Source organism: Diaphorina citri, unplaced genomic scaffold, assembly GCF_000475195.1.
Source record: "Diaphorina citri unplaced genomic scaffold, Diaci psyllid genome assembly version 1.1 scaffold767, whole genome shotgun sequence".
In the NCBI taxonomy this organism is placed as follows: Eukaryota; Metazoa; Arthropoda; class Insecta; order Hemiptera; family Psyllidae; genus Diaphorina; species Diaphorina citri.
In genome coordinates this window covers 20,271-45,983 of record NW_007378200.1, presented here as the reverse complement: position 1 = coordinate 45,983, position 25,713 = coordinate 20,271, and the positions used below count along the sequence as shown (strand labels likewise).

The window sequence follows — 25,713 nt, the reverse complement described above, 5'->3', positions numbered from 1 at the left end:
CTACAAAGAGGCAACGCTTTTGAAACTAACAGCCCGTAGGAAAGAATAATGATCACCCGAGTTTTAACAAAGATAAGAATGTTAGACTTAAACCCGAAGTATAGGAGCTAACTATACCTGTGGCCATTAACAAAGCCCCCCTCCGCGCCCCTCCCATTTAACACATGTCTAACCGCAGACACATTGGAAGGTAAAGGCATTAGATGAAAAATAGGGGGGGGGGGGGGCTCAGTGTGCTTAGTCGTAAAAAATCTGGAGGTCCCCTATTAAATTTAATTTATTTAATACCGGTAAATTTCCGTCCTATTATTTTGATAGAGTAGGATCTAAAGAGAAAGATGAAGAGAGGAGGGTGAGGAAAAGAGATTTTTTTAAAAAAGGAGAAGGAGCCAATATAGATTTTTAGTCTTAGGAGAGTGTAAGTGAGAGAGAGAGAGAGAGAGAGAGAGAGAGAGGAGGAGGAGGAGGAGGAGGAGGAGGAGGAAAAGAGATAAAAACAAAGAAGGAAAGAGAATGAGAGATAGAAAGAGAGAGAGGAGAGAGAGAGTGTGTGTTATGTGTAGTGAGTGCCCAGAAAGGATGTGATAGTCTTGTATTATAAAAACAAGATCCATTCACTCATTCACAGTTCACATTTCATAGTTCACACACTGATCGCTCTATCTCGAGAACCACAACACCTAGAAAGCTGAAATTTGGTAGGAATATTCCTTTTATGGTCTAGGTGTGCAATAAGAAAGGATTTTGCGAAAATCTAAACCGATCCTGAGATATGATCAATTTTTGATCGCTAAAATCTCCATAAGAAATACACAGGGTGCAGAGACTGCGGGAGAGAAAACTTTTCCTCGCTCGCCTAATACATATTTGAGTTTCGTTTATGTTTTTAGTTTGATAACTATGCAGTAATAAGGAGCGCGCAGCGCGACCGTATTTTTTATTATTTTCTACAAGTTTGGCCATGCCTTTTCTACAAGTTTGGCCATGCCTCGGGACGAACTAGCGGGATTCCGGAGCGAAGCGACGGAATTCAGCTAGTATTTCATAGTTGCTCCGTGCGTTAGGTTAAGGGTTAAGGGCTAGGTAGGTAACGGCCTGCAGTGCCGGATTAATGATTAACCAATAGGAATAAAGATGATTATATACTCTTGCATGGTAGCTAATGTTTTGTCTTTGTCAAGTCATGTCAAGCCAAGACAATGTCAAATACACAGTTGTTAATTGCCTGTACCCATTTATATTCACTTCAAATAAATAAATAAATTACAATTACAATAATCGAAATTTTCTGATTTTCTATTTATTTAGTCTGTTTAATTTTCATAAAACATATTTGATTTTGGAGGATGCTCCAAATTTTCGCTGACCTATGCTAAAGGAGAACTAGGTTTGGATAAGTCCTTCTATGGGGACAGACAGAAATACCACACACAGACGACACCGAAGCGAATACAATAGTCCGTCCCTTATACCTTTTTATTACTATTGTAATAATAAAGGAAGGACGGACTAAAAATGAAGCTCGAGAGGGGGGAGAGGGGAGGTTCCCCTCCCCTAAATACGGTCCTGATCTAGTATGTAGGTAAGTATTACGAGTATGTTGCAGTAGTAGGTATGTAGGTAAGTATTACGAGTATGTTGCAGTAGTAGGTATGTAGGTAAGTATTACGAGTATGTTGCAGTAGTAGGTATGTAGGTTCTATGTAGCTTCTTATACATATTTTACTCTCAGTAAAACATCCTAACCTTTTCTTCCTCTCCCCCTCTTCCTTCTTCTTCCCCTCTTCCTCTCTTTTACATCCCTCCATCATTTTCCTTTTTTTTTCCCGTTCTCAAATCTGAAAATCCGTGAAAAATGGAGACGCTTTTGAATTTACATCTAACAGGGTTGAGATTGCGAGGGAGGGGAGAGAGAGAGAGAGAGAAGGAAGGGTATGAAAGTTAAAAAATGAGATACAGTATAGACAAGAGAGAGAAGAGGAGAAGAAAGGAAGAGAGTCAAAAAATGAGACCTGAAGAACATTTTGAGCCCGAGAGATAGAGAGAAATATAATAATGGCTTTTTATTTTTAACATTGTAGTTTTATAATAGTTGTACAAGTAGGTAAAATAATATCTAATAATAATTATACAAATAAGTGGTAAACGACACCCAATTCCAATCAAGAAGGGACATCATTATGACAGAATTTGATATAAATGTACAGTTTGGACCGATTGCAATACATAGCTCGCTATACTGTAGTAATAGAAAGTAAAAATCCTCAAAATTTTTGCTACCCCGCCCTGTAAACACAAATCAACACCTATTGATTGGCAAACAAAGTCTCATTGGGCTGTTTGAAAGTTTTTGAAATTATCTCAAAAAACATTGATTTTAGCGTGTGATTCAAAATTGTTCAGAACAAAATTCTCTACAAAATATTTATGTACTTCCAATTTGTCATACAAGCTACCGGTGCGGCACCAAAAGGGCGTAAGTGTGACGCGTTACACGATCGGGTGCAATACATCCTACGATTAAGTACGCAATTTAGGACGCTGTACAGCCCAACCTGTCAATACTAAACAAAAGCTGAAACTGGCCACATATCAAGGAAGGTAAATAATGAGGAAAAGTCACGACACTAATCCCCCCTATTACCTAGTAGGTACCTGTGCTGCATATCAGGCAAAAATGTAGTTACTTCATCTCACAGATGAATTGCGCCCGACGGAGGGTTAATGAAAATCCTTCATGAACTTTATTTATCCAACCTCAGTGGTGTAGTGGTTATGTATCGGGTTGGGTTGAGGCAGGATATTGTTTCCACGGTTTGGCATGAATTATTAATCCTTGGACTCTAAATATTAAGTTTAATCCACACTAGTAATATTTAAACCGTTTAAACCACTAGAAATTAGAAAAAAAAACACGGAGCAAATTTCAACACTGTTTTCACTTGAAGCGCGAAGAAGAAGAAGAAGAAGAAGAAGAAGAAGAAGAAGAAGAAGAAGAAGAAGAAGAAGAAGAGAAAGAGGTGGGAGAAGAATAAAAAGAGTATTAGCGTAAAAAATGGGACATATTATAGACAAAAGAGAGAGAGAGAGAGAGAGAAAGAAGAGGTATAATACGTACGTATATTATGGAAACTAAAATGGACAAAGAATAAAGAGTAGGATAATGAGAAGGGGATAAATTTAAAGAAAACAGAGGGGAAAAAGGGGAAGAAGAAGAAGAAGAAGAAGAAGAAGAAGAAGAAGAAGAAGAAGAAGAAGAAGAAGAAGAGAAAGAGGTGGGAGAAGAATAAAAAGGGTATTAGCGTAAAAAATGGGACATATTATAGACAAAAGAGAGAGAGAGAGAAAGGGAAAAGGAGAATATAATACGTACGTATATTATGGAAACTAAAATGGACAAAGAATAAAGAGTAGGATAATGAGAAGGGGATAAATTTAACTTTATTTATCCAACCTCAGTGGTGTAGTGGTTATGAAAATCCTTCATGAACTTTATTTATCCAACCTCAGTGGTGTAGTGGTTATGTATCGGGTTGGGTTGAGACAGGATATTGTCTCCACAGTTTGGCATAGGAGTGGTAACTTAAAAACAAGGTTAGTTTACCACCCTTGCCTATCTCAACCCGGTACATAACCAGAACCAAACGCGTTGGACTTTGGATCCCTGTGCGAACTTCCCTATGCTACTATAGAACTAATAGAAGAGAAAATAGTCACATTACAAAAGAAGAAGAAGAAGAAGAAGAAGAAGAAGAAGAAGAAGAAGAAGAAGAAGAAGAAGCCAGAGTGGGTTTAAATATATTCCTAAAATTTATGTCTATTTATACAAGAGTATACCTCTTTAATAAATTTATTTTTTTTTCTCTCTACTAGAAAATCCTCCTCTCTCTATATTTCTCTTTTCCTTCCTCTTCTCTTTCCTTGTGTATTTTATCACAATCTCCATCTATACTCAACTTCGTAGGTGTTTTTATATCGTCAATTCTTCCCCCTCTGGTCTTTCTCTTTATAGTTCCTCTTATTTCGCTCTTCTCATCTCATATGTTAGTAAGGTCTTATCTCATATGTATGTAAGGTCTCAGCTCATATGTTAGTAAGGTCTTATCTAGAGCTAGGTGCCTCGTTTATTACCTACTTCACATTATCTTATGCCTATACTTTCTCTTACCCCTTCTCATTTCCTCTCCCCCCCTCTTTATTCTCATTTATTACCACATCCCTTATACCTACCTCTTTTTCCCTACCTTGTGCCTCTTCCTCTCCTTTCTCATTCTTTCTCTTTCTTTCCTTTAATTCTCCCTCTATCTCCTCTCTTCCTTCTTCTTTCTCTCCTCTTTCTCTCATTTATTACCAAGTTCACATATTATTTTACTTAAGTTATATATAAAAATTTCGTCCTATTTATAAACCTAAATCATCTTCTGAATTATTTGTGTGTGGTGTTTTTCTTAAGTGCCCAAACTTCTGCTCTCTTGTTTTCTTTCTCTTCTCTTCTGTGTACGCGTACAATTACATCTTCATGCACAGTAGGTAATGGAAAAACAATCTAACAGCATTTTTGGTGACCTTGGGCATAAAAAGTAAGTAATCTTCATGCTTTACACCCAGTATTACTCGTACTTTACCAAGTTGAATTCCATTATTCTCTAACCCTCTCATTTCAGCCATCTTTCCTTTCTTTACCCATCCACTTTCCTTCTCTCCATTTCTCACTAATGTACGAGTTACATAAAGGTGTCTAGAAACAACAATTAGACATTTTTCACATTTCTTATGTGTAAATAGGTCTCTTTAATAAGCGCCAGCCTAGTAACTCTAGAGAGTAGCACGTCTGCCTTGTAAGCGCTAAGTCGCGGGTTCGATTCCCGCCCGGGGCGGATTCTATCCTTAATAGATAAAGTTTGTTCTCGGAACGGTTGGCTTTCTCCTTTTCTCTTCGTTTTCGGGACTAGACTAAAATTTGGAGGATTTCCAAAATTGGCAACTGTACAAGTTTCGTCTTCGTCCTATTTATAAACCTAAATCATCTTCTGAATACAAATAGTGTGTGGTGTTTTTCTTAAGTGCCCAAACTTCTGCTCTCTTGTTTTCTTTCTCTTCTGTGTACGCGTACAATTACATCTTCATGCACAGTAATGGAAAAACAATCTAACAGCATTTTTGGTGACCTTGGGCATAAAAAGTAAAGTAATCTTGATGCTTTACACCCAGTACTTTACCAAGTTGAATTCCATTATTCTCTAACCCTCTCACTTCAGCCATCTTTCCTTTCTTTACCCATCCAACTTCCTTCTCTCCATTTCTCACTAATATACGAGTTACATAAATGTGTCTAGCCGAAAAATGTTTGTGGCTTTCTAGGAAACAACAATAAATTAGACATTTTTCACATTTCTTATATGTAAATAGGTCTCTTTAATAAGCGCCAGCCTAGTAACTCTAGAGAGTAGCGCGTCTGCCTTGTAAGCGCTAAGTCGCGGGTTCGATTGCCGCCCGGGGCGTATTTTATCCTTAATAGATAAAGTTTGTTCTCGGAACGGCTGGCTTTCTCCTTTTCTCTTCGTTTTCGGGAAAAATGTGTGAAGCATAAATGTTCGTCACAAATGTCGATATCGTTCCCCGCTCAATTACACTACGCTAAATTTTCCAACTTGACTTGGACTCGAACCACCAACCTCCAGATTCAAAGTCCACCATTGGTGTATAGGAGAAATAGAAAACTGATATATGACAGCTTGACAGCCATATCCAGAACTTAATGTAACTCGCCGCTACTTGATGTGTATCTATATCTACGTGACATGTGGACGTGCTTTGCCCTCATAAACCCTATGGGTGAGAGAGAGAGAGAGAGAGAGAGAGAGAGAAAGAAAGAAAGAGGGAAGGAGGAGAGAAATAAAAGACGAAAAGAGAGAGAGAGAGAGAGATAGATAGAGAGAAAGAGAGATAGAGAGAGAGAGAGAGAGAGAGAGAGAGAGAGAGAGAGAGAGAGAGAGAGAGAGAGAGAGAGAGAGAGAGAGCGAGAGAGATACCACGAGAAAAGAGATAAAGAGGAGGGAAGGAGAAAGACAGAGAGGGAGGGAGAGAGAAAATATGGTGGAGATAAGATTGTTAGAGAGGGAGAAGATAAAGATAACGGTTCTATAAAATAAGAGAGAGAGAGAGAGTGGGTAGACAGATAGCCACAGACTGATGTTAGACAAAACGTGTACCTACTAATAACTCTCTCTCTCTCTCATCTTATCGTCACGTACCAAGCAAGCCTTTGCTGTGTTAAAGGGAGAGAGAAAATATGGTGGAGATAAGATTGTTAGAGAGGGAGAAGATAAAGATAACGGTTCTATAAAATAAGAGAGAGAGAGAGAGAGAGTGGGTAGACAGATAGCCACAGACTGATGTTAGACAAAACGTGTACCTACTAATATGTCTCTCTCTCTCTCTCTCTCTCTCTCATCGTATCGTCACGTACCAAGCAAGCCTTTGCTGTGTTAAGGAGAAAGTTGGCCAACTATACCAGCTTGAATACAAAATGGAAAAGAAGAAAAAGGAGAAGGGCATAAAGTCAGCCGTTCCGAGAACGAACCTTATCTGGCGAGAACAAAATCCGCCCCGGGTGGGAATCGAACCCTCGACCTAGGGCTTACAAGGCAAACGCTTTTGAAACTAACAAGCCTAGGAAAGAATAATGATCACCCGAGTTTTAACAAGATAGAATGTTAGACTTAAACCCGAAAGATAGGAGCTAACTATACCTGTGCCATTATAACAAAGCCCCCCCAAATTAAAAAGGTAAAATACTTAGAGGTAATGCCTTTTTATTTTGTAAACCGTAGGTACTTTAGCTTTGAAATTGGTACAAGCATCATCACTACAATACATTGGGGTCGAGTCGTCGAGTGGATTAGAACACACCACATGCTTTCAGGCACATTCGATTTGTGAAGGATTTATGTTTATAGGTTTACATTTTTTTTGTCTATCGATAGCATGTTTAGCTAATGTCCCTTTCTTTAATATGAAACACCAGGCTGTTGTCTAAGGCGACAAATTGGTAGGTACTTTAATTGTTGATACCTATATTGATATCAGTACTTACCAGTGGCGCCGCTACAGCGCTATTATTTTCCTGCGCGCCGGCCAGACCCCTATTCTTTCCATTCAGGTCAGTCTGGTATTCCCCCCCGCCTCCCTCCCGCTCATCTGGCACTGATACGACCTTGCGTAACAGATCCGGCTGTAGTTTGCGCCACATGTAGTTGACAAATGTGAACTCGAGCAGTGCGCAAAACACGAACGCTGTGGACAGAAATAGGATGGGGGACATAAATCGGTGTGGCCATATTTTGGCATTTGTCCCTACTTGGATTAAAAATTATTGGTCAGGACCGCAAGCAGAGTTTAAGGGTTTGATAGAGGGAACTAACTGTATCTGCTAAGGTCTTGAGAGAAGGAGGACAGGATATTAGAAAGCCAACAAACATTATCCCATCAGGATAACATCCGCCCCGGTAGCTTACAAGGTAGACGCGCTGCCAATCAAGCTAACCAGGCTGGTAGAGTTTAAACTTTGATTGATCAATAAGTTTTAATCTTGATTTACTAAGCTAATCTCCGAATAGTTGATGTTTTTCTTCTCTCTAACGGTTTCACCGATTTTGATGAAATCGAGTGGAATCTGGAATATTGATCATGTTCTAATTTATTTCACTGTTTGTGACAATTTTTTGTTCAACTTTATTTATAATTTAATTTTCACCAATAGGAATTTAATATACCTACCTAGGCAGTTTTTGTTTTTCAAAGTTTTATTTTTCGCAGTAGGTAGGTTGGCAGGTAGGCATAGGAAAATATTTTTATAAAATAAAGTAGGTAGGTCTATTTTACTTTATTGTCATCCTGTGCCAATTTGCGAGATGGGAGATAGAAAACTGGAGCCAACAAGACGGGTTTAAAATATAGGTAGGTATGTATAGTATGTACCTAAAAGCTAGGGAGAGGTAGAGGTATTCATCCCAGTTTTTTTTAATAAGTTTCCATTTATATTTGATTGACAAAAAACTCAGAACATACATTTTCTTATAAATGGTATACCCATAAATGGTATACCCACCCGTATAAGCAGAGCTTGTGCTTTAGTTAAAAAGTAGAAAGCTCACCTCTGTGACCGAGTGGTTAAGAGTTAAGTTGGAAGCCCACACTTCTGTTAGAGTTAGATGATTATATCTTTCATCGCCTTCTTTTATGTGTTTTAACAGAGAGAGTCTCTGCTAAAGCTCTTCCTGATAATCCTAATTCTTCTCTTTAGAAATCTGACTTACAAAGTTACAACTTACAAAGTATCATGTTAATATTATGGCGTAAAAAATAATAAAAATAGTAAGAAGTGTAAAGGACAAAGATGAAACCTAGCTTGGACATTTTGTCTCGTAAATCTTATGCGGGCATTAAACTCTATTTATATATAATGATATGTATTAGTGGTGTATCGTGAGTGGACTCCCTAAGGACTCCTTTGATAAAGAGGAAGTTAGAAAACCTAGAAACCCTTAAGGCGTGTCCACACGTAGTTGGCGGCCGTGGATTGATGTGAATTTATGTAATGTAAAATGTAAATGCAATTTCTTTGTCTTATTATGTCACAACTTTGGTGCTCACTGCAGCATTGTAGGATTTTTCCCAATATCTCAATAATCTTAACATCCAATGTTTAATACCTACCATGCTGGCACCGGTCGCTATGAGCATTTACATGTCATAGCTACTCATTTTCCTCACGAGGCTGAGTGGGCCCCGCAACAGCCAGTCACGGAAGCTACTCATTTTCCTCACGAGGCTGAGTGGGCCCCGCAACAGCCAGTCACGGAATCAATCATTTGCATGATACACATTTCTTGACCCTGCCAGGAATCGAACCCGGGTCTCCCGCGTGCAAGGCGAGTGCAGTGACCACTACGCCATGGGAGCTGACTGATGTGAATTTATTGTGAATCGATGTTGATTGACGCCACGGCCGGTCGACTATGTGTGGAGCTATTAGCCCGAAGCAATCACCCCAGGGCTGATTGAGAGACTGACGAAAAACGCCGACCCCGTCTGAACACGGGGAAAGGTTTTAGAAGGAGAAGAGCAGATGGGTAAGTAAGAAAGGGACTTCCCGTAGTTGCAAATGGGTAAAAATTATAAATAAATGGTCGATTCCTATGTAAAAAGTTGGAAAAAATTCAAATCTGAGCTAGATTTGGGCTTCATAGCAAGAAGAAGTATCCATGTCCACAAACTTATCAAATGACCCTCGTAAGTACTTCTTATTTACTGAAAAGATCTGCAACTACCTACCCTCAGATAGATTATTGTAGAAGAGAATGGAGCAGTTGCAAATGGGTAAAAATTGTAAATAAATGGTCGATTCCTATGTAAAAAGTTGGGAAAAATTCAAATCTGAGGTCAAAACTCCGAGAAAGTAATTTTAAAAGGTCGAAAATTCAATTTTTAATTGCCGTTCTATTGAAAAAGTTCAAAGAGTTGTGACGTCAGACTTAACCTAAAAATGCGCAGAAACGCTTGCGCACAAACAAACGAAGCGGGAGTCATGAATTATGACGTCATCGCCTACGGGAGCGTATGTCGTGACGTCAAACTTTACAAATTACCGGTATTTTTTAAATCGATTTATCTCGGGATCTAGATTTTGTAGAAGAAAAAGAAAAATTCCGTTTGTCCTCATTTTTCCTGCTCTATGACTTTGAAACATCACCCAAGTAAGCGCAACTGATCTATTATGGTATATGTATAGGTATGAGTTTTTTTCCCGTGTCGTAGGTAAATGGAGTCAAATATGAACTTGGTATACGAGTAGTATGCAAATATTTTTATTCCAATATGTCGAGTGCATATTGGAATTTCAAGAGTTATCCTATACGTTTTGTCAGAGCTCTCATGTTGTTCCACATACTCTTCTTTTCCCTTCTTCTGGTTAAGGTTAGGTAGGTATTGTTGGTAGGTTTAGGTACCTACCCTTAACTACCTCTCTACTCGATAAAATAATAACTATCGAATTTGTTTTAAAATAAGTAAATAAATAAGGATGAACTCAGTGATAGCGCGATAGTTTGCCATCATGCAGAAGTTCCCAGGTAAGATTCGACTGCCGTCGTAGGTAGGTATTTCGGCCTTTGCAGGTACATGTCCAATGATGTAGAGTAAAAATTTATATGAATGCCTAGAAACTATTTTAATTATGCAATGTGCAACACATAAAAGAACAGCGTCGTGCTTATTTTATCCTCCTTATCTTTCCCATTTCCACATTCCCTAGAATAAAATCCCATCTATCTTACAGTTTCCAGTCTCCAAGGCTTAGTGAATTCAACTCTATAGACGATAGTAAAGGTACTCAGGGATTTTTTTTACAAAGATTAAATAAAAAAAGATAAACTCCGCTGACATCTAGTTTTTAATGGATCCTTAACCCGTTTGGGATTTTCCTCTTCTGTTAAATAATTTACCTACTGATCTTTTAAGGATCTAGTCCTTATTCTTAGCTACTCTTTATTGTTTTTATTCGATGGTAACCTCCCTGGCCTGGTGGGTATCACACTAGGCATGCAGACCAGAGGTCCTGGGTTCAATTCCCGGCGGGGTCGAAGTTTTTTGGCTCTGTGTTTGGACTGTTTGGAGTTCGGGGTGCACTCATCCTCGTGAGGTCAATTATGTAGCTACTTTAATCGAGTAACGACCAGTGGCAGCATTACCCATTCAAAAAGATGATGAGAAATAATAGAGAGGAGGCACTTGGTATTGTGTTCCAAGAATGGGTTCCAGCAAGGGTTAATTCAAAGCACAACGTCGAGGTTAAACCCATTCAAAAAGATGATGAGAAATAATAGAGAGGAGGCACTTGGTATTGTGTTCCAAGAATGGGTTCCAGCAAGGGTTAATTCAAAGCACAACGTCGAGGTTAATTCAAATGAGAGTGAGAGAGAAAGAGAGAGAGAGAGTGAGAGAGAGAGAAAGAGGGAGAAAAAAATAAAACCCTTCTTCTTAATGGTACTTAATTCAGAATGAAAAACAAGCTCTTCGCTTTACATTAATTGAAACTGGCGTGAGAAAAACACCTTTTTATTTTATGTCTACTAAATGGGAGAAAAGTTGAGATGAAAATGCCGAAAAACCTTGAAACTCTAGTTCGTGCTAATATAGGCCGGGAGGCGCTTTTTGAACTCTTGACGTTCACTGGCGTGAGAAAAACACCTTTTTATTTTATGTCTACTAAATGGGAGAAAAGTTGAGATGAAAATGCCGAAAAACCTTGAAACTCTATTTCGTGCTAATATAGGCCGGGAGGCGCTTTTTGAACTCTTGACGTTCGCGCGCCTCCCGGCACGCTTGATTTAAGTTTTTTTCAGGTTTACTAAGCCAGCCTAGTAAATCGAAGAGAGAAGGAAGACAGGATAGGAGAAAGCCAGCCGTTCCGAGAACGAACATTATCCCATCAGGATAAAATCCGCCCCCGTGCGGGAATCGAACCCACGGCCTAGCGCTTACGAGGCAGACGCACTACCAACTAAGCTAACTAGGCTGGGATCGTTTTAGTTTTAGTGTATGGGTTTGTCGGTTTGTGTATTTGAAAGCGGAAAATCTTTACAACATTGCCTTTCTCAAGTTCAAACCCGCATCCTGTGAAAACGCAAAGTTTCCATTCTTATGTAATCCTTTAATCTTGTTTATCTTGTGACATAATATTGTAGAGTTGTAGACGGAATAATTAATACACAACTTATTATAGATGGAGGGGGGTACGGATTTATTGGACAGAGGGGTGCAGGGGTGCACGGTAATTTATAGAGGCGTACGATAATTTATACAGTTCAACTTAAGATACAATATGTATACGCTATACGACATATATATTGGACAGAGGGGTGCAGGGGTGCACGGTAATTTATAGAGGCGTACGATAATTTATACAGTTCAACTTAAGATACAATATGTATACACGACTTATAAGTTATACAATTCGTGTAGAAGTTAAGGGTGAGAGAGTATGAGATGAATTTTAATCTTGTAAGTTTGAACTTTGCACCCCGGACCCGGGGTCGGATTTAGAGCTAACCTTGTCAGCTTTTTGTTTCTTGTAGTTAGTATATAGGTACTGTTAAATACGACTAAGTATAGATGTTACCGGCAATCTATATAATACCGGCATTCAATAGAATACCTAGGAGGTAATAGATACCATCACATTAATCTTACTTGACAAAGTTTCCCCAGTTGTAAAAAATTAATTAAATTGTTCAGTTGGTATTTTTTTCTTCTTCACATTTTGTACTGCTTTTATCTATGAAAAGCTTAACCATCCATGTGTATTTTAGTTCAAGCAAGTGCTTTTTTTGTTTTGTTTTTGAATTAAATCCTCCAAATAACATTACAGAGGAAAAGTCTGGTACAAGTTATTATAATACTTCATGACCAAAAAATAGTTGTAGTGACGTCATTTTGGTGTCAAGATATTTTGCAAAATGTGAAGTTCTCATTGTGCTTTCAGAAACAAGGTTCAGGATGCGGAACTTTTCGGTTATCCTGTATAGAAAAATATCCGAGATGAGAAGGGGTCTTAACTTGAGCGTGCTTCCCCTATCATAGGGTAAGTGTACCATTTATTCGCCCACTTAAAAAACGTACCATTTATTGGCCCACCTGCCCACATTTATTTTTCAAATTTTTGTTTTTATGACTACAATTTTTGAATAACACTGGTTCGATAGCAGTCTTTAAGCCCTTTCTTTTGATGAAATTCGATCTTGAAAAAGTTCGTCCAGTTCAGACTTATGTGGCGTATGGTACAGGTGGGCCAATAAATGGTACGTTTTCTAGGTGGGCGAATAAATGGTACACTTACCCTATTTTTCCATTTTTATTTTTCTGTATCTTCATCCTTCATTCTATTTTGTATAACTTGACTTGATGAGAACTGACGTATCCTTTTACTTTCTATTATTAGATGCTACTTTCCTATTCAAATCCCTGACAGCTTTCAAATTTCCAAGTTTATATTTGAAATTTTTTTATAATCATAATTAATTTATTTGTAATAATACCTACCTACCCTGTCTATGTATAATAAAGACTGAAGTACTATTTTGTATAACTTGACTTGATGAGAACTGACGTATCCTTTTACTTTCTATTATTAGATGCTACTTTCCTATTCAAATCCCTGACACCTTTCAAATTTCTAAGTTTCTATTTGAAATTTTTCTATAATCATAATTTATTTGTAATAATACCCACCTACCCTGTCTATGTATAATAAAGACTGAAGTATTTAAAAGTTAAATAAATATGTATTTACCTAGCTGAGGTTAATGAGAACATGTAATGATGTAATTATACCCCCCCCCCCGTTTTAATTTTTGTTTTCGTTTTGTCTTCAACAAAAAACCTAACTTTTTTGTATACCTATCTAAGCACCAGATATAGGGTTCAACTTTTATGGACATAAAAAAATTTCCACTGAAAATGAGGTTCAAGGATACATCTGAAAAGTGAGGTTTCTATTTTCTAAGTTCTTTTCAAAATGAAAGTCTTACCAATTTTTTCACCCACCCCAAAACTCTAAACTCAGAGGCACTTATGTATATGATGTATGTACCTCATCCATCACACCTGTATGTATGTGTGTGTCAGGGCCGTATTTAGAGGGAGCCGAAGGGGCCCGGGCCCCCCCTCAAGCTTCATTTTTCTCCTTTATTGTACGTCAAACCCCGAAAATTTGAGGTCGAGGGGGCCCGGCCACCCCCCTTAATTTTTTGCTTGTACTTGTTTTTCTTTTCTTCAGTTTTCCCAAGGAATCTCCCCCACTTGTTTCTTGTTCGACACTTTTGACTTATTTTCCCCTCTAACACCTCGTCCCCCCCCCCTCTTCTTCTCCTCCTCTTCTTCTCCTTTGAGATCTGACGTAACTTGTTGCTTAGGCGGTGTAGAAATACAGGGTGTTTAAAAATTTTAAAAAAAAAAGTTGCCATCCCTGAAAACTCAAGAACCGTTTGGAATTTGGAAAACCCTAAAATACGTATTTCTTCATTTTCAAGGGAAACATATTTTAAGGATTTAAGGGGATCTCAATTTTTCGGCACTCTCAGGGGTGGCTCCAGAAGGGTCAACTTCAAAATCTGAAATAGGAACTCCCTACTTGTGATACATCATATCTAAGGTATTGCAAAATGTAGTACTTTGGTATAAGTTTGACCTCAATCCGACCACCAGGACCGGAGTTATCGCTTATTCAATTTTTCATTTTTCCAAGTTCTCTCTCCAATAGGGAAAGCACCAAAAATGCGAAATATTATTGATTGGTGATTTGTGCTTCAAATAGTTCCCACTAATGGTTCATATTCAAATTCAGACCCAAAAATGAAATTTAGACTTTCGGCCCTGATAGCCTCCGGGGGTGAAACTGGGTGTTCCAATATTTTATATTTGGGGCTGATTTTCGATATGAATCATTAGTGGGATCTATTTGAAGCAGGAATCACCGATCAAAATTAATTTCCCCTTTTCGTTGCTTCCCCTATTGCGAGAGAACATGGAACAATGAAAAACTGAATTGACCATACTCCGGCCCTGGTTGTCGAATTGAGCTGAAACTCGAAACTCTGAGGTCAAACTTGTACCAAAGTACTACGTTTTTTAAGACCTTTATAATATGATGTATCACAAGTAGGGTGTTCCTATTTAAGATTTTAAAGTTGACCCCTCTGGGGCCACCCCTGAGAGTGCCGAAAAATTGAAATTCCCTTAAAATAGGTTTCCCTTGAAAATGAAGAAATACGTGTTTTAGAATTTTTCCAAATTCCAAACTGCTCATGAGTTTTCAGGGGTGGCAACTTTTTTTTTAAACACCCTGTATACTGGTCCGTTCTTGGAGTCAAGAAAGGTTTCATTTCCCGACAGCTGATAAATACGGATCTAGGGGTTCCTTTGTCAACTTTTTACGGATAACAAATTATCTACAAATAAAATTGACATCAATTTTATTTACTGCGTAAATCTTTGTTTCCAAATTGCCCGTTAGCTGTTTAGTTTACTAATAAGGGAAAATGGTTAGGAATTTCAAGATGATACATTATTTCCTCTATCAATTAAGTTCCCAAGTTTTGTTTAACCAATCTAGTAGGTAAGTTAGTGAAGATGGTACTCCAAGTAAACAAATTACAGTACCTGTCTCTGTTTTGTTTGAACGAACAAATAGTCTTCCATCAATAAACGAACGAAGTGTTTCAAGAGAATTCAACACCTTTGCATTTTAGTTTGTCTCTACTTATCTCGGTGGCGTGGTGGTCAAGACGCTCGCCTGGTAAACAGGAGGGTGTGGGTTCAATTCTAGCCGAGGTATGGAATTTTATCCTCATTTATTTGAGAATTTGACGTAAACAGGAGGGCGTGGGTTCGATCCCAGCCGAGGCATGGAATTTTATCCTCATTTATTTGAGAGTGTGATTACATAGTAATGGAGCTCTAATGGTTAGGTGGTAGAGAACGCCTCCGGCGTTAACCTCGCCTAGTGGTTACCTTCCACTCAAGAGTCTATTATTATTATTATTACTTATGTCTGTTTGTTCCACGATCACATTTGATCGTATACCTACTGTCTGATTTCAACAAAACTTGATGGTTCCCTCGCAAACTCTTCTCTCTCTCTCTCTTTTAAATATAACTGTATGCCTTTATGGATGACTCATGATTTTAAATGAAGATACGACGGAGAGAAAATGGAGAAATTCGTGCTCGCCTCCTTGAGCTTCTTCGCCTTGAAGAGAAGGTCTTGATTGGCCTTAGTTAAATGCTCGTTTATGTAGATTTTCTCCTTGTACAGTTGTTTGCTACGGGATGCAGTCGTCCACTTGTCTCTCACGGATGTGTTGGAAAGTCTCACTACGATCGGTTTAATCTTGTTCTTCGCCAAAGTGTTGACCCTGTGCGCTTTATGCACATCTTTCATGCAATCTGGAATTCCAAGTTTGTTTCCCAGGGTTTCTATAATTTTGTACACATCTTCATTCTTCTCTTGTTTTACTCCATTGATGATAATATTACTAATTCTTTGTCTTTGTTGTAGGGTTGGGACATCGACATCGATGTTTTGAAAACATCGATACATCGGAACAAAAACATCGATGTCAACATCGATGTTTTTGATTACGATACATCGGATACTCGATATATCGAAGTTTAAAAACATCGATGTATCGAACATCGATGTTTTCGTCTCGATGTCCCAACCCTAGCTCAAGTATACAAATACATCATTCTGGGCCATAGGTAACTTCTCATACATTTCCAAACTTCACAACGTTCCCAAAACTCTAACGTTACGCATGAACGCACTTTGAAATTCAGAGAGATTTTTTTTTTATTTTTCCGAACAAAACAAACAGATTTATTTTCGTTTGAGTGATGAATTCACTCAACTTATCAGGTCTCAGGTGAATTTAGAGACTGAGAGCTTTTGTGAATGTTTAGAGAACTTTCACTTTGTATTTATAAGCTATATAGATATCTAAAAAGGTAGGTAGATAAGGCCATGTGAGTAGTAATGTTACAAGAGTAGGCGACTTCTATTGGGGTTGTGGTCGCTCGAAACCTTCAAAAGAAAAGAAGAAGAGGAAAAACCGGGGAGAACATTATCTAAAACAGATACGGTCCAAAACAGATAAACTGACTTTCTCTTATCCTACTATCCTGTCTTCCTTCTCTCTTCGCTCTCGGGACGATAAGACCTCAGAACGTAAATATCTCTTTAATAAACCTTTTTTTTTTAAATTCTTTTGCATTCTACATATCTATTCTATTGAATATTTTGTACCAGGATCACTAGATTCACTAGAAAGCTTGTGTAACTAACACCTTCATTCTAAAAACCCGCTAGGGGCTTTTAATTCCTTTCACGTTAATCTTCATTATCAGAAAATGTTTATGACAGGATAATGTTATCAACATCATGTAGGTACGAATTTCAGGTACCCTCCCCTCTATCACCTACCCACCTCTTAACTACCTACCTATCTACCCTCTCTCCTATGTTTGACGATTATAATAAACGGCTTTCTGTTGGTAACATTACACCCCCTTGTCACATTATATAGGGTCTGCAAAAGTTGGTGTACCTACCAACCATAAAACTTAATAAGAAGGCGATTCAATGGATTAAGAAAAACAAGACCTTTTTGTGTCATTTGTCCACTGATAACACAAAAAGAAGAATCACATAAGAAGAATAAGAAGATCTCAATATAGTTACAGAGTGTCTGGGTGAGACTTTTGCACAGTAAACTTTCAGTGATCTTCATCAACATATTAACAGAAACGAACCACTGATTACTCCCAGTTCCCCAACTGGAAGTAATTTTTTTTTGGTCAATTCAAATTAGTGCTCCCAATTACTCGGTATCCGAAACCCGTACTACTCGCTACTCGGGTATTACTCGACACCATTACTCGGTACTCGAACTACTCGGTACCCGGGTTACTCGGTACCCGAAACCCGTACTACTCGCTACTCGGGTATTACTCGACACCATTACTCGGTACTCGAGTACCGAGTAGTTCGGGTACCGGGTAGACCGAGTATTCAAGTGAGCACTAATTCAAATGCACATGTATTTTTGGATGATTCTTTTCTGCATGACGTCCAACTATCCCTTGTGAATATGTAGATGTAATATGCACTGTCAACACTAATTAACTCGAAACCCGTACTACTCGCTACTCGGGTATTACTCGACACCATTACTCGGTACTCGAACTACTCGGTACCCGGGTTACTCGGTACTATACCCCCCCCCCCGTTTTAATTTTTGTCTTCAACAAAAAACCTAACTTTTTTGTATACCTATCTAAGCACCAGATATAGGGTTCAACTTCCGCAATGCGATGCGATGGTAGGTACCTTTCCTTTTATGGATTTATGGACATAAAAAACTTTCCACTGAAAATGAGGTTCAAGGATAGATCTGAAAAGTGAGGTTTCTATTTTCTAAGTTCTTTTCAAAATGAAAGTCTTACCTATTTTCTCACCCACCCCAAAACTCTAAACTCAGAGGGACTTATGTATATTATGTACATAGATATGTACCTCATCCATCACACCTGAGTGTGTATGTATGTATGTATGTGTGTGTGTAACGAGGGTGGGAAACCCACAGAGTAAACCTTTCTCTGACACTTCCAGTACCTACGCTACTTTTCAAAATGAAGACTCTCAAAAGCGTACCTAACAAAGATCAAACAATATAACGCAATTTTTTCCCCTTCCCGACATGAAAGAAAGAGTATGAATTTTTTAAAAATGTCAAAATAAAACGAAACCAGCAAAGATTTTGGCGTAGGTAACAGAAAAATGGGTGACGAAGAAAATAATCATAATTTGTAAACTAAAACTCCAGTTCCCCATGGATCACTGAAGTTAAGCAACGCTATGCGTGCTAAGTATCCGGATGGGTGACATCTGGACAATCACTTACTAGTGGTTTTTATTTGTCGCCAAATGGTGAGTAAAACCACCATCACGAGAAGACCTTGGAGTAAAAGTGAGGTTTTAAACGGCTTAAAGCCCTTGTCAAGTATGGTTCCGATTTGTTATTTGTATGAATGCCGTGTAAATAGTTATGTATGGTATGCAATGTGCAATAAGTAAAAAATTAGTGGAGATGGTTGACATACTTTTCCTCGTGTGTAGGTCATGAAGTTATTTATTCAAGACTTTTAAGTATTTCTATCTATTGAAACGATCAGGCAAATTCGGTCAAGAATATGATGTCTCCGAGTTTCAGCAGATATTTCCGTAAACCGATCTTGGTTTTTGAGTCACACTGTACAAAAAATGAAGCTTTTGACGCAATCATTATGGTTTCTTAGAGGATTTTTTTTTTGCTCCACTCTCCTTTTTTCTCAGTTTTATCAAGGTGCTTTAAAAATGTCTCAAGATACATTTCTCCATTTTTTACTGTTTCGACCTTTTTAGCACTTTACTCCCAAGAGTTTAGAGGTGTCGTCCTAAATTTTGTTGATATAGACGCCCAGTACCGTAATCAAAGGCAACATAAGTTTGGCTTTTAAAGATAAGTTTCTCTTTCTAAGATACTATAGGACTACCCAACCCCTAAGTAAAAGGAAAATATTTCAGAATCTTAATTCGGTGATCTTATCGCCTTGAAATAGAAAAGAGATGGAGGACAGGATAGAAGAAAGCCAGACGTTCCGAGAACGAACCTTATCTGTTTAGGATAAAGTTCTCAACCGGCGGAAATCGCTAAGCCAAGGTTTGAATCCACCATTACTAACTGAATTTTTATTATTATTATTTTTTTTTTATAGCAGAAATCCCGTAAATATTTTCAACCATGAAAAATTTTGCTGTGCTCGATGAAAGCGGAAAATCTTTACAACATTGCCTTTCTCAAGTTCAAACCCGCATCCTGTGAAAACGCAAAGTTTCCATTCTTATGTAATCCTATAATCTTGTTTATCTTGTGACATAATATTGTAGACATAATAATTAATACACAACTTATTATAGATGGAGGGGGGTACGGATTTATTAGATAGAGGGGTGCAGGGGTGCACGGTAATTTATAGAGGCGTACGATAATTTATACAGTTCAACTTAAGATACAATATGTATACGCTATACGACATATAACTTATAAGTTATACAATTCGTGTAGAAGTTAAGGGTGAGAGAGTATGAGATGAATTTTAATCTTGTAAGTTTGAACTTTGCACCCCGGTCCCGGGAACGGATTTAGAGCTAACCTTGTCAGCTTTTTGTTTCTTGGAGTTATAGTATAGGTACTGTTAAAGTATAGATGTTACCGGCAATCTATATAATACCGGCATTCAATAGAAAACCTAGGAGGTAATAGATACCATCACAGGCTGCTGGAGTGTGACCTGAACGGATAGTAGAAATCGGACTTTATTATGTACCTACCTATGTAATTGAAAGAGAAAGAATGAAAAGGTTATCCCATGAAAAACTCCCTTTCTTTCATTGTCTCTCAGCCACATTTCGATCTCCCATTTTCTTCGATAAAGAGTCACCCTAACTCCCTATTATTATGTACCTACCTATGTAATTGAAAGAGAAAGAATGAAAAGGTTATCCCATGAAAAACTCCCTTTCTTTCATTGTCTCTCAGCCTCACTTTATATTTCGCTCTCCCATTTTCTTCGATAAAGAGTCACCCTAACTCCCTATGAACCCACTGTAAATACGGACCTGATTTTTTTCTTTTCTTCAGTTTTCCCAAGGAATCTCCCCCACTTGTTTCTTGTTCGACACTTTTGACTTATTTTTCCCTCTAACACCTCGTTCCCCCCCTCTTCTTCTTTCCTCTTCTTCTCCTTTGAGATCTGACGTAACTTGTTGCTTAGGCGGTGTAGAAATACAGGGTGTTTTTTTTCTTTTCTTCAGTTTTCCCAAGGAATCTCCCCCACTTGTTTCTTGTTCGACACTTTTGACTTATTTTCCCCTCTAACACCTCGTTCCCCCCTCTTCTTCTCCTCCTCTTCTTCTCCTTTGAGATCTGACGTAACTTGTTGCTTAGGCGGTGTAGAAATACAGGGTGTTTAAAAAAAAGTTGCCACCCCTGAAAACTCAAGAACCGTTTGGAATTTGGAAAAACCCTAAAATACGTATTTCTTCATTTTCAAGGGGAACCTATTTTAAGGGGATCTCAATTTTTTGGCACTCTCAGGGTGGCCCCAGGGGGGTCAACTTCAAAATCTGAAATAGGAACCCCCTACTTTTGATACATCATATCTAAGGTATTGCAAAACGTAGTACTTTGGTACAAGTTTGACCTCAATCCGACCACCAGGACCGGAGTTATGGCTTATTCAATTTTTCATTTTTCCAAGTTCTCTCTCCAATAGGGGAAGCACCGAAAATGCGAAATTCATATATTATTGATTGGTGATTTGTGCTTCAAATAGTTCCCACTAATGGTTCATATTGAAATTCAGACCCAAAAATGAAATTTAGACTTTCGGCCCTGATAGCCTCCGGGGGTAAAACTGGATGTTTCAATATTTTATTTTTGGGACTGATTTTCGATATGAATCATTAGTGTCCCACTATTTGAAGCAGAAATCACCGATCAAAATGAATTTCCCCTTTTCGTTGCTTCCCCTATTGGCGAGAGAACATGGAATAATGAAAAATTGAATTGACCATAACTCCGGCCCTGGTTGTCGGATTGAGCTCAAACTTGTACCAAAGTACTACGTTTTTTAAGACCTTTGATATGATGTATTACAAATAGGGGGTTTCCATTTACCCCCTGAGAGTGTCGAAAAATCGAGATCCCCTTAAAATAGGTTCCTCTTGGAAATGAAGAAATACGTGTTTTAGGATTTTTCCAAATTCCAACTGTCTCATGAGTTTTCAGGGGTGGCAACTTTTTTTTAAACACCCTGTATGTATTATAAATTAAGACTTTGATATCCCCAAGTGTAGGTACTTATTAGTAGGTAGGTACATGCACATGCTTATTTATACTGCTTGAGTAGGACTGAAGATTTCCTCAACACCAGCATCCGAGAACGAACCTTATCTGTTTAGGATAAAGTTCTCAACCGGCGGAAATCGCTAAGCCAAGGTTTGAATCCACCATTACTAACTGATTTTTTTTTATATAGCAGAAATCCCGTAAATATTTTCAACCATGAAAAATTTCGCTGTGCTCGACACAATACATAAATAAATTTACAAGTTACTTCATAAAGTTCATGTTGGTCTTTTTTTATGTAAGCCCTAAAAAAATCAACGATGGCAAAGGATTGGGGTCCAGTGGGCCAGAATGAGTATTTTATGTGATGCCAGGCCAAGTGAAATGTTTTTAGTACAATGTCTACTATAGTCTATCTTGAATATTTTCGAGCAATATGTACAATATTCTGGGCAACATATTTTGTTTCCATAACTTTTCTCTACAACATTTTTTTATGGTTTATCTTATTATTCTTTTCAGAGAAAAAAAGAATTAAAGAAGAAGGAGAAGAAGAAAAAGAAGTAGAAAGGGGAAGTAGGAGGAGAAGAAAAAGAAATAAAAAGGGGAAGTAGGAGGAGGATGAGGAGGAGGAGGAGGAGGAGGAGGAGAAAAAAAAGAAAAACATGAAACTTATTTTAATATCAAAAATCTTTTGTTTCTCTTTTAATCTCTCATCCTTCTTTTCTTTTTCGTTGGCTTATTACTTTCTATTACATTATACGGGTATCTAATGAAAAAGCAAATGTTCAAAATCGGTTCAAATGTCCAAAAATTGGGGTCCCCTGAGCCAAAAAAAAGTTTTCAATAATGGGGTGAAGATAAATAGGTCTATGTAAGAATGTAAGTGCATATGTGTGTGGGTTTGTTTGTATGTAGGTATAGGTACTTGTGTAGGTACAAATAATATCTCGTATTTTACATTTATTTATTTAATATATTTTGACCCATTCCTCGTACTTTTCAATACTACGGCTGTAACGAAAATGTGGTGGACTTTTTATTTTATGGTCTCAATTTTTTAAAAAATTCCATTTTTCGTAATGTCATAGAAAGTCGTGTGATGTTCACACCATCTCTCTTTTTGTTTTTCCTTGTCCCTCATCCTTTCTCTTTCCCCCTTTCTTTCTATTTGTGTTGTTGGTTCTGTTTGTGATGCGATATTTGAATATCCTGTGACAACACAAAGAATTACAAATGGGTTCATTATTGTGATTAATTTGACAGGAAAAATACAAAGCGGAAGAAGAACAATAATTTTATTCATTAATTTATCTCTCGGATTTTTTTTTCTCCTTTGGCTTTCGAAGAAATTGAATTTTCTTGGCTGACTTCTGAGCTTTGAAAATGAATATCTCGGAAATGGTGGGAGTGAGAGCACAAAAATAACACTCAGAGGCACTTTTTAGTCTTAGTCAACAGAATAAATAATGTAGGTACGAGTATAAGGTAAATTAAATAGAATAGAATTTACCTCCTTTATCCTGCTTGAATGAGACTGAAAAGTCCCTTAACCCCAGTAGTCTAAACAAGGTCTCATGTATTTTAAGGGTTGAATTAAAAAAAAAAAATAAATAAAAAATAAAAATACAGAAATGTTTACAGCAGAAGACCTTGCTTGATTATGGAAAAAATTATAGTACCTACTTACCCGAAGATTGTGAGGAGACAGCGAGCAAGGTAGTTACCCCCAATGTGGTCCTCCCCGGTACCGAGTCGACATCCATCCAGAAGCTAACCCAGGATATGATAACTATGAGGATGGTAGGTAAGTAGCTCTGAATAAGATGGAAGCCTACAGAGCGGTTTAGATAGAATTCCGCCACCAGACAGCTGTAGTTGCCTGCGAATGAGAGTTCAAAATCATAATATCTACCAGTCAAACCTCTCTTATTGGGACCCGTCTAATTGGGAAATCTGGATAAACGGGAAAATTTGTCAGTCCCGGCTTTCTCCTATCCTGTCTTCCTTCTCTCTTCGATTTCGGAACAATAAGACCATAGCAGTTACAGTTCCCTCTGTCAAACCTCTTAATAATAATAAAAAAAAGACCTCAGAATTTAAATATCTCTCTAATAAACCTTTTTTTTTTTAATTCTTTTGCATTCTACATATCGATTCTATTGAATATTTTGTACCAGGATCACTAGATTCACTAGAAAGCTTGTGTAACTAACACCTTCATTCTAAAAACCCGCTAGGGGCTTTTAATTCCTTTCACGTTAATCTTCATTATCCGAAAATGTTTATGACAGGATAATGTTATCAACATCATGTAGGTACGAATTTTAGGTACCCTCCCCTATCACCTACCCACCTCTTAACTACCTACCTACCTACCTACCTACCCTCTCTCCTATGTTTGACGATTATAATAAACGGCTTTCTGTTGGTAACATTACACCCCCTTGTCACATTATATAGGGTGTGCAAAAGTTGGTGTACCTACCAAACATAAAACTTAATGAGGAGGTGATTCAATGGATTAAGAAAACCCATGTAATAAGACCTTTTTGTGTGATCAGGTGTCCACTGATAACACAAAAAGAAGAATCACATAAGAAGATCTCAATATAATAGTTACAGAGGGTCTGGGTGAGAGTGAGACTTTTGCACAGTAAACTTTCAGTGATCTTAGTCAACATATTAACAGAAACGAACCACTGATTCCTCCCATCAGTTCCCCAACTGGGAGTAATTTTTTTTGGTCAATTCAAATTAGTGCTCCCAATTACTCGGGTACCCGGTACATGAACTACTCGGTACCCGAAACCCGTACTACTCGCTACTCGGGTATTACTCGACACCATTACTCGGTACTCGAGTAGCGAGTAGTTCGGGTACCGGGTAGACCGAGTTTTCAAGTGAGCACTAATTCAAATGTACATGTATTTTTGGATGATTCTTTTCTGCATGACGTCCAACTATGCACTATGTTCCCTAATTTTATTTCTGTGATCCCTTGGGAATATGTAGATGTAATATGCACTGTCAACACTAATTAACTCTTTCAAGTTTGGTGCGTTCAAATTTTGGACCCCCTATGACCCTATGTGATGATGAGTAATAGAATGTGATAGTGTTGATAAGGTATCATTTGAGTATCACCTAACTTACCATGGAGTAGAGAGGTGGATAGAGTATCACCAGACCATCTACAATATCTACATACCATGATATGGGATAGAGAGGTAGGTATTTCACAAAGGAAATTTCATCACCTCATATATCTTGTTTCACAGCTTTGGGCTGAAAAGTTTTCGCAAAGTTCCTGATGGGTTTGGAGATTTTAAAGTGTCCCCCTCTTTCCCTAACAGCATTTCCCCACAGTATCTCTCACCACTCTACTTCCTCTTCCTTCCTACTTTTACTCTTCTTCTTCTCCTCCTCCTCCTGTTCTCCCTCGTCCTTCCAAATACCTAGTTTTCTTCCTCCTTCGCATCTTCCTCTTTCTCCTTCTCCTTTTACCCCCTCCTTCTCCTCCAATTTCTTCTCTGATGATGAGTAATAGAATGTGATAGTGTTGATAGGTATCATTTGAGTATCACCTAACTTACCATGGAGTAGAGAGGTGGATAGAGTACCTACATACCATGGTATGGGGTAGAGAGGTAGGTATTTCACAAAGGAAATTTCATCACCTCATATATCTTGTTTCACAGCTTTGGGCTGAAAAGTTTTCGCATAGTTCCTGATGGGTTTGGAGACTTTAAAGTGTCCCCCACTTTCCCTAACAACATTTCCCCACAGTATCTCTCACCACTCTACTTCCCCTTCCTTCCTACTTTTACTCTTCTCCTCCTCCTCCTCCTCCTGTTCTCCCTCTTCCTTCCAAATACCTAGTTTTCTTCCTCCTTCGCATCTTCCTCTTTCTCCTCCTCCTTCTCCTCCATTTTCTTCTTCCCTGCTTCTTCATCACCTCATATATCTTGTTTCACAGCTTTGGGCTGAAAAGTTTTCGCATAGTTCCTGATGGGTTTGGAGACTTTAAAGTGTCCCCCCACTTTCCCTAACAGCATTTCCCCACAGTATCTCTCACAACTCTATACTTCCCCTTCCTTCCTACTTTTAATCTTCTTCTTCTCCTCCTCCTCCTGTTCTCCCTCTTCCTTCCAAATACCTAGTTTTCTTCCTCCTTCGCATCTTTCTCTTTCTCCTCCTCCTT

The 25,713-nt window shown here is 38.1% G+C and overlaps 1 protein-coding gene and 1 long non-coding RNA gene across 2 annotated transcripts in view; both read right to left on the bottom strand.

The window, feature by feature from the left end:
- Nucleotides 1-2,483: 2,483 nt before the first annotated feature.
- Nucleotides 2,484-3,719, bottom strand: LOC113468546. Its single transcript, XR_003392264.1, has 2 exons — nt 3,455-3,719; nt 2,484-2,757 (listed from the first exon to the last, which is right to left on the bottom strand). It is a non-coding gene; the product is annotated as an uncharacterized LOC113468546 (long non-coding RNA).
- Nucleotides 3,720-6,663: 2,944 nt separating this feature from the next.
- The window catches only part of LOC103511916 (glycine receptor subunit beta-type 4-like), a 32,027-nt gene continuing 12,977 nt past the window's right edge, over nt 6,664-25,713 (bottom strand). The window contains exons 3-5 of the mRNA XM_008476660.1: nt 23,200-23,391; nt 7,097-7,296; nt 6,664-6,672 (exon numbers count right to left, since the gene is read on the bottom strand). Of these exons, the coding sequence (XP_008474882.1) occupies nt 6,664-6,672; nt 7,097-7,296; nt 23,200-23,391 (401 nt within the window). The remainder of the gene's footprint in view (nt 6,673-7,096; nt 7,297-23,199; nt 23,392-25,713) is intronic.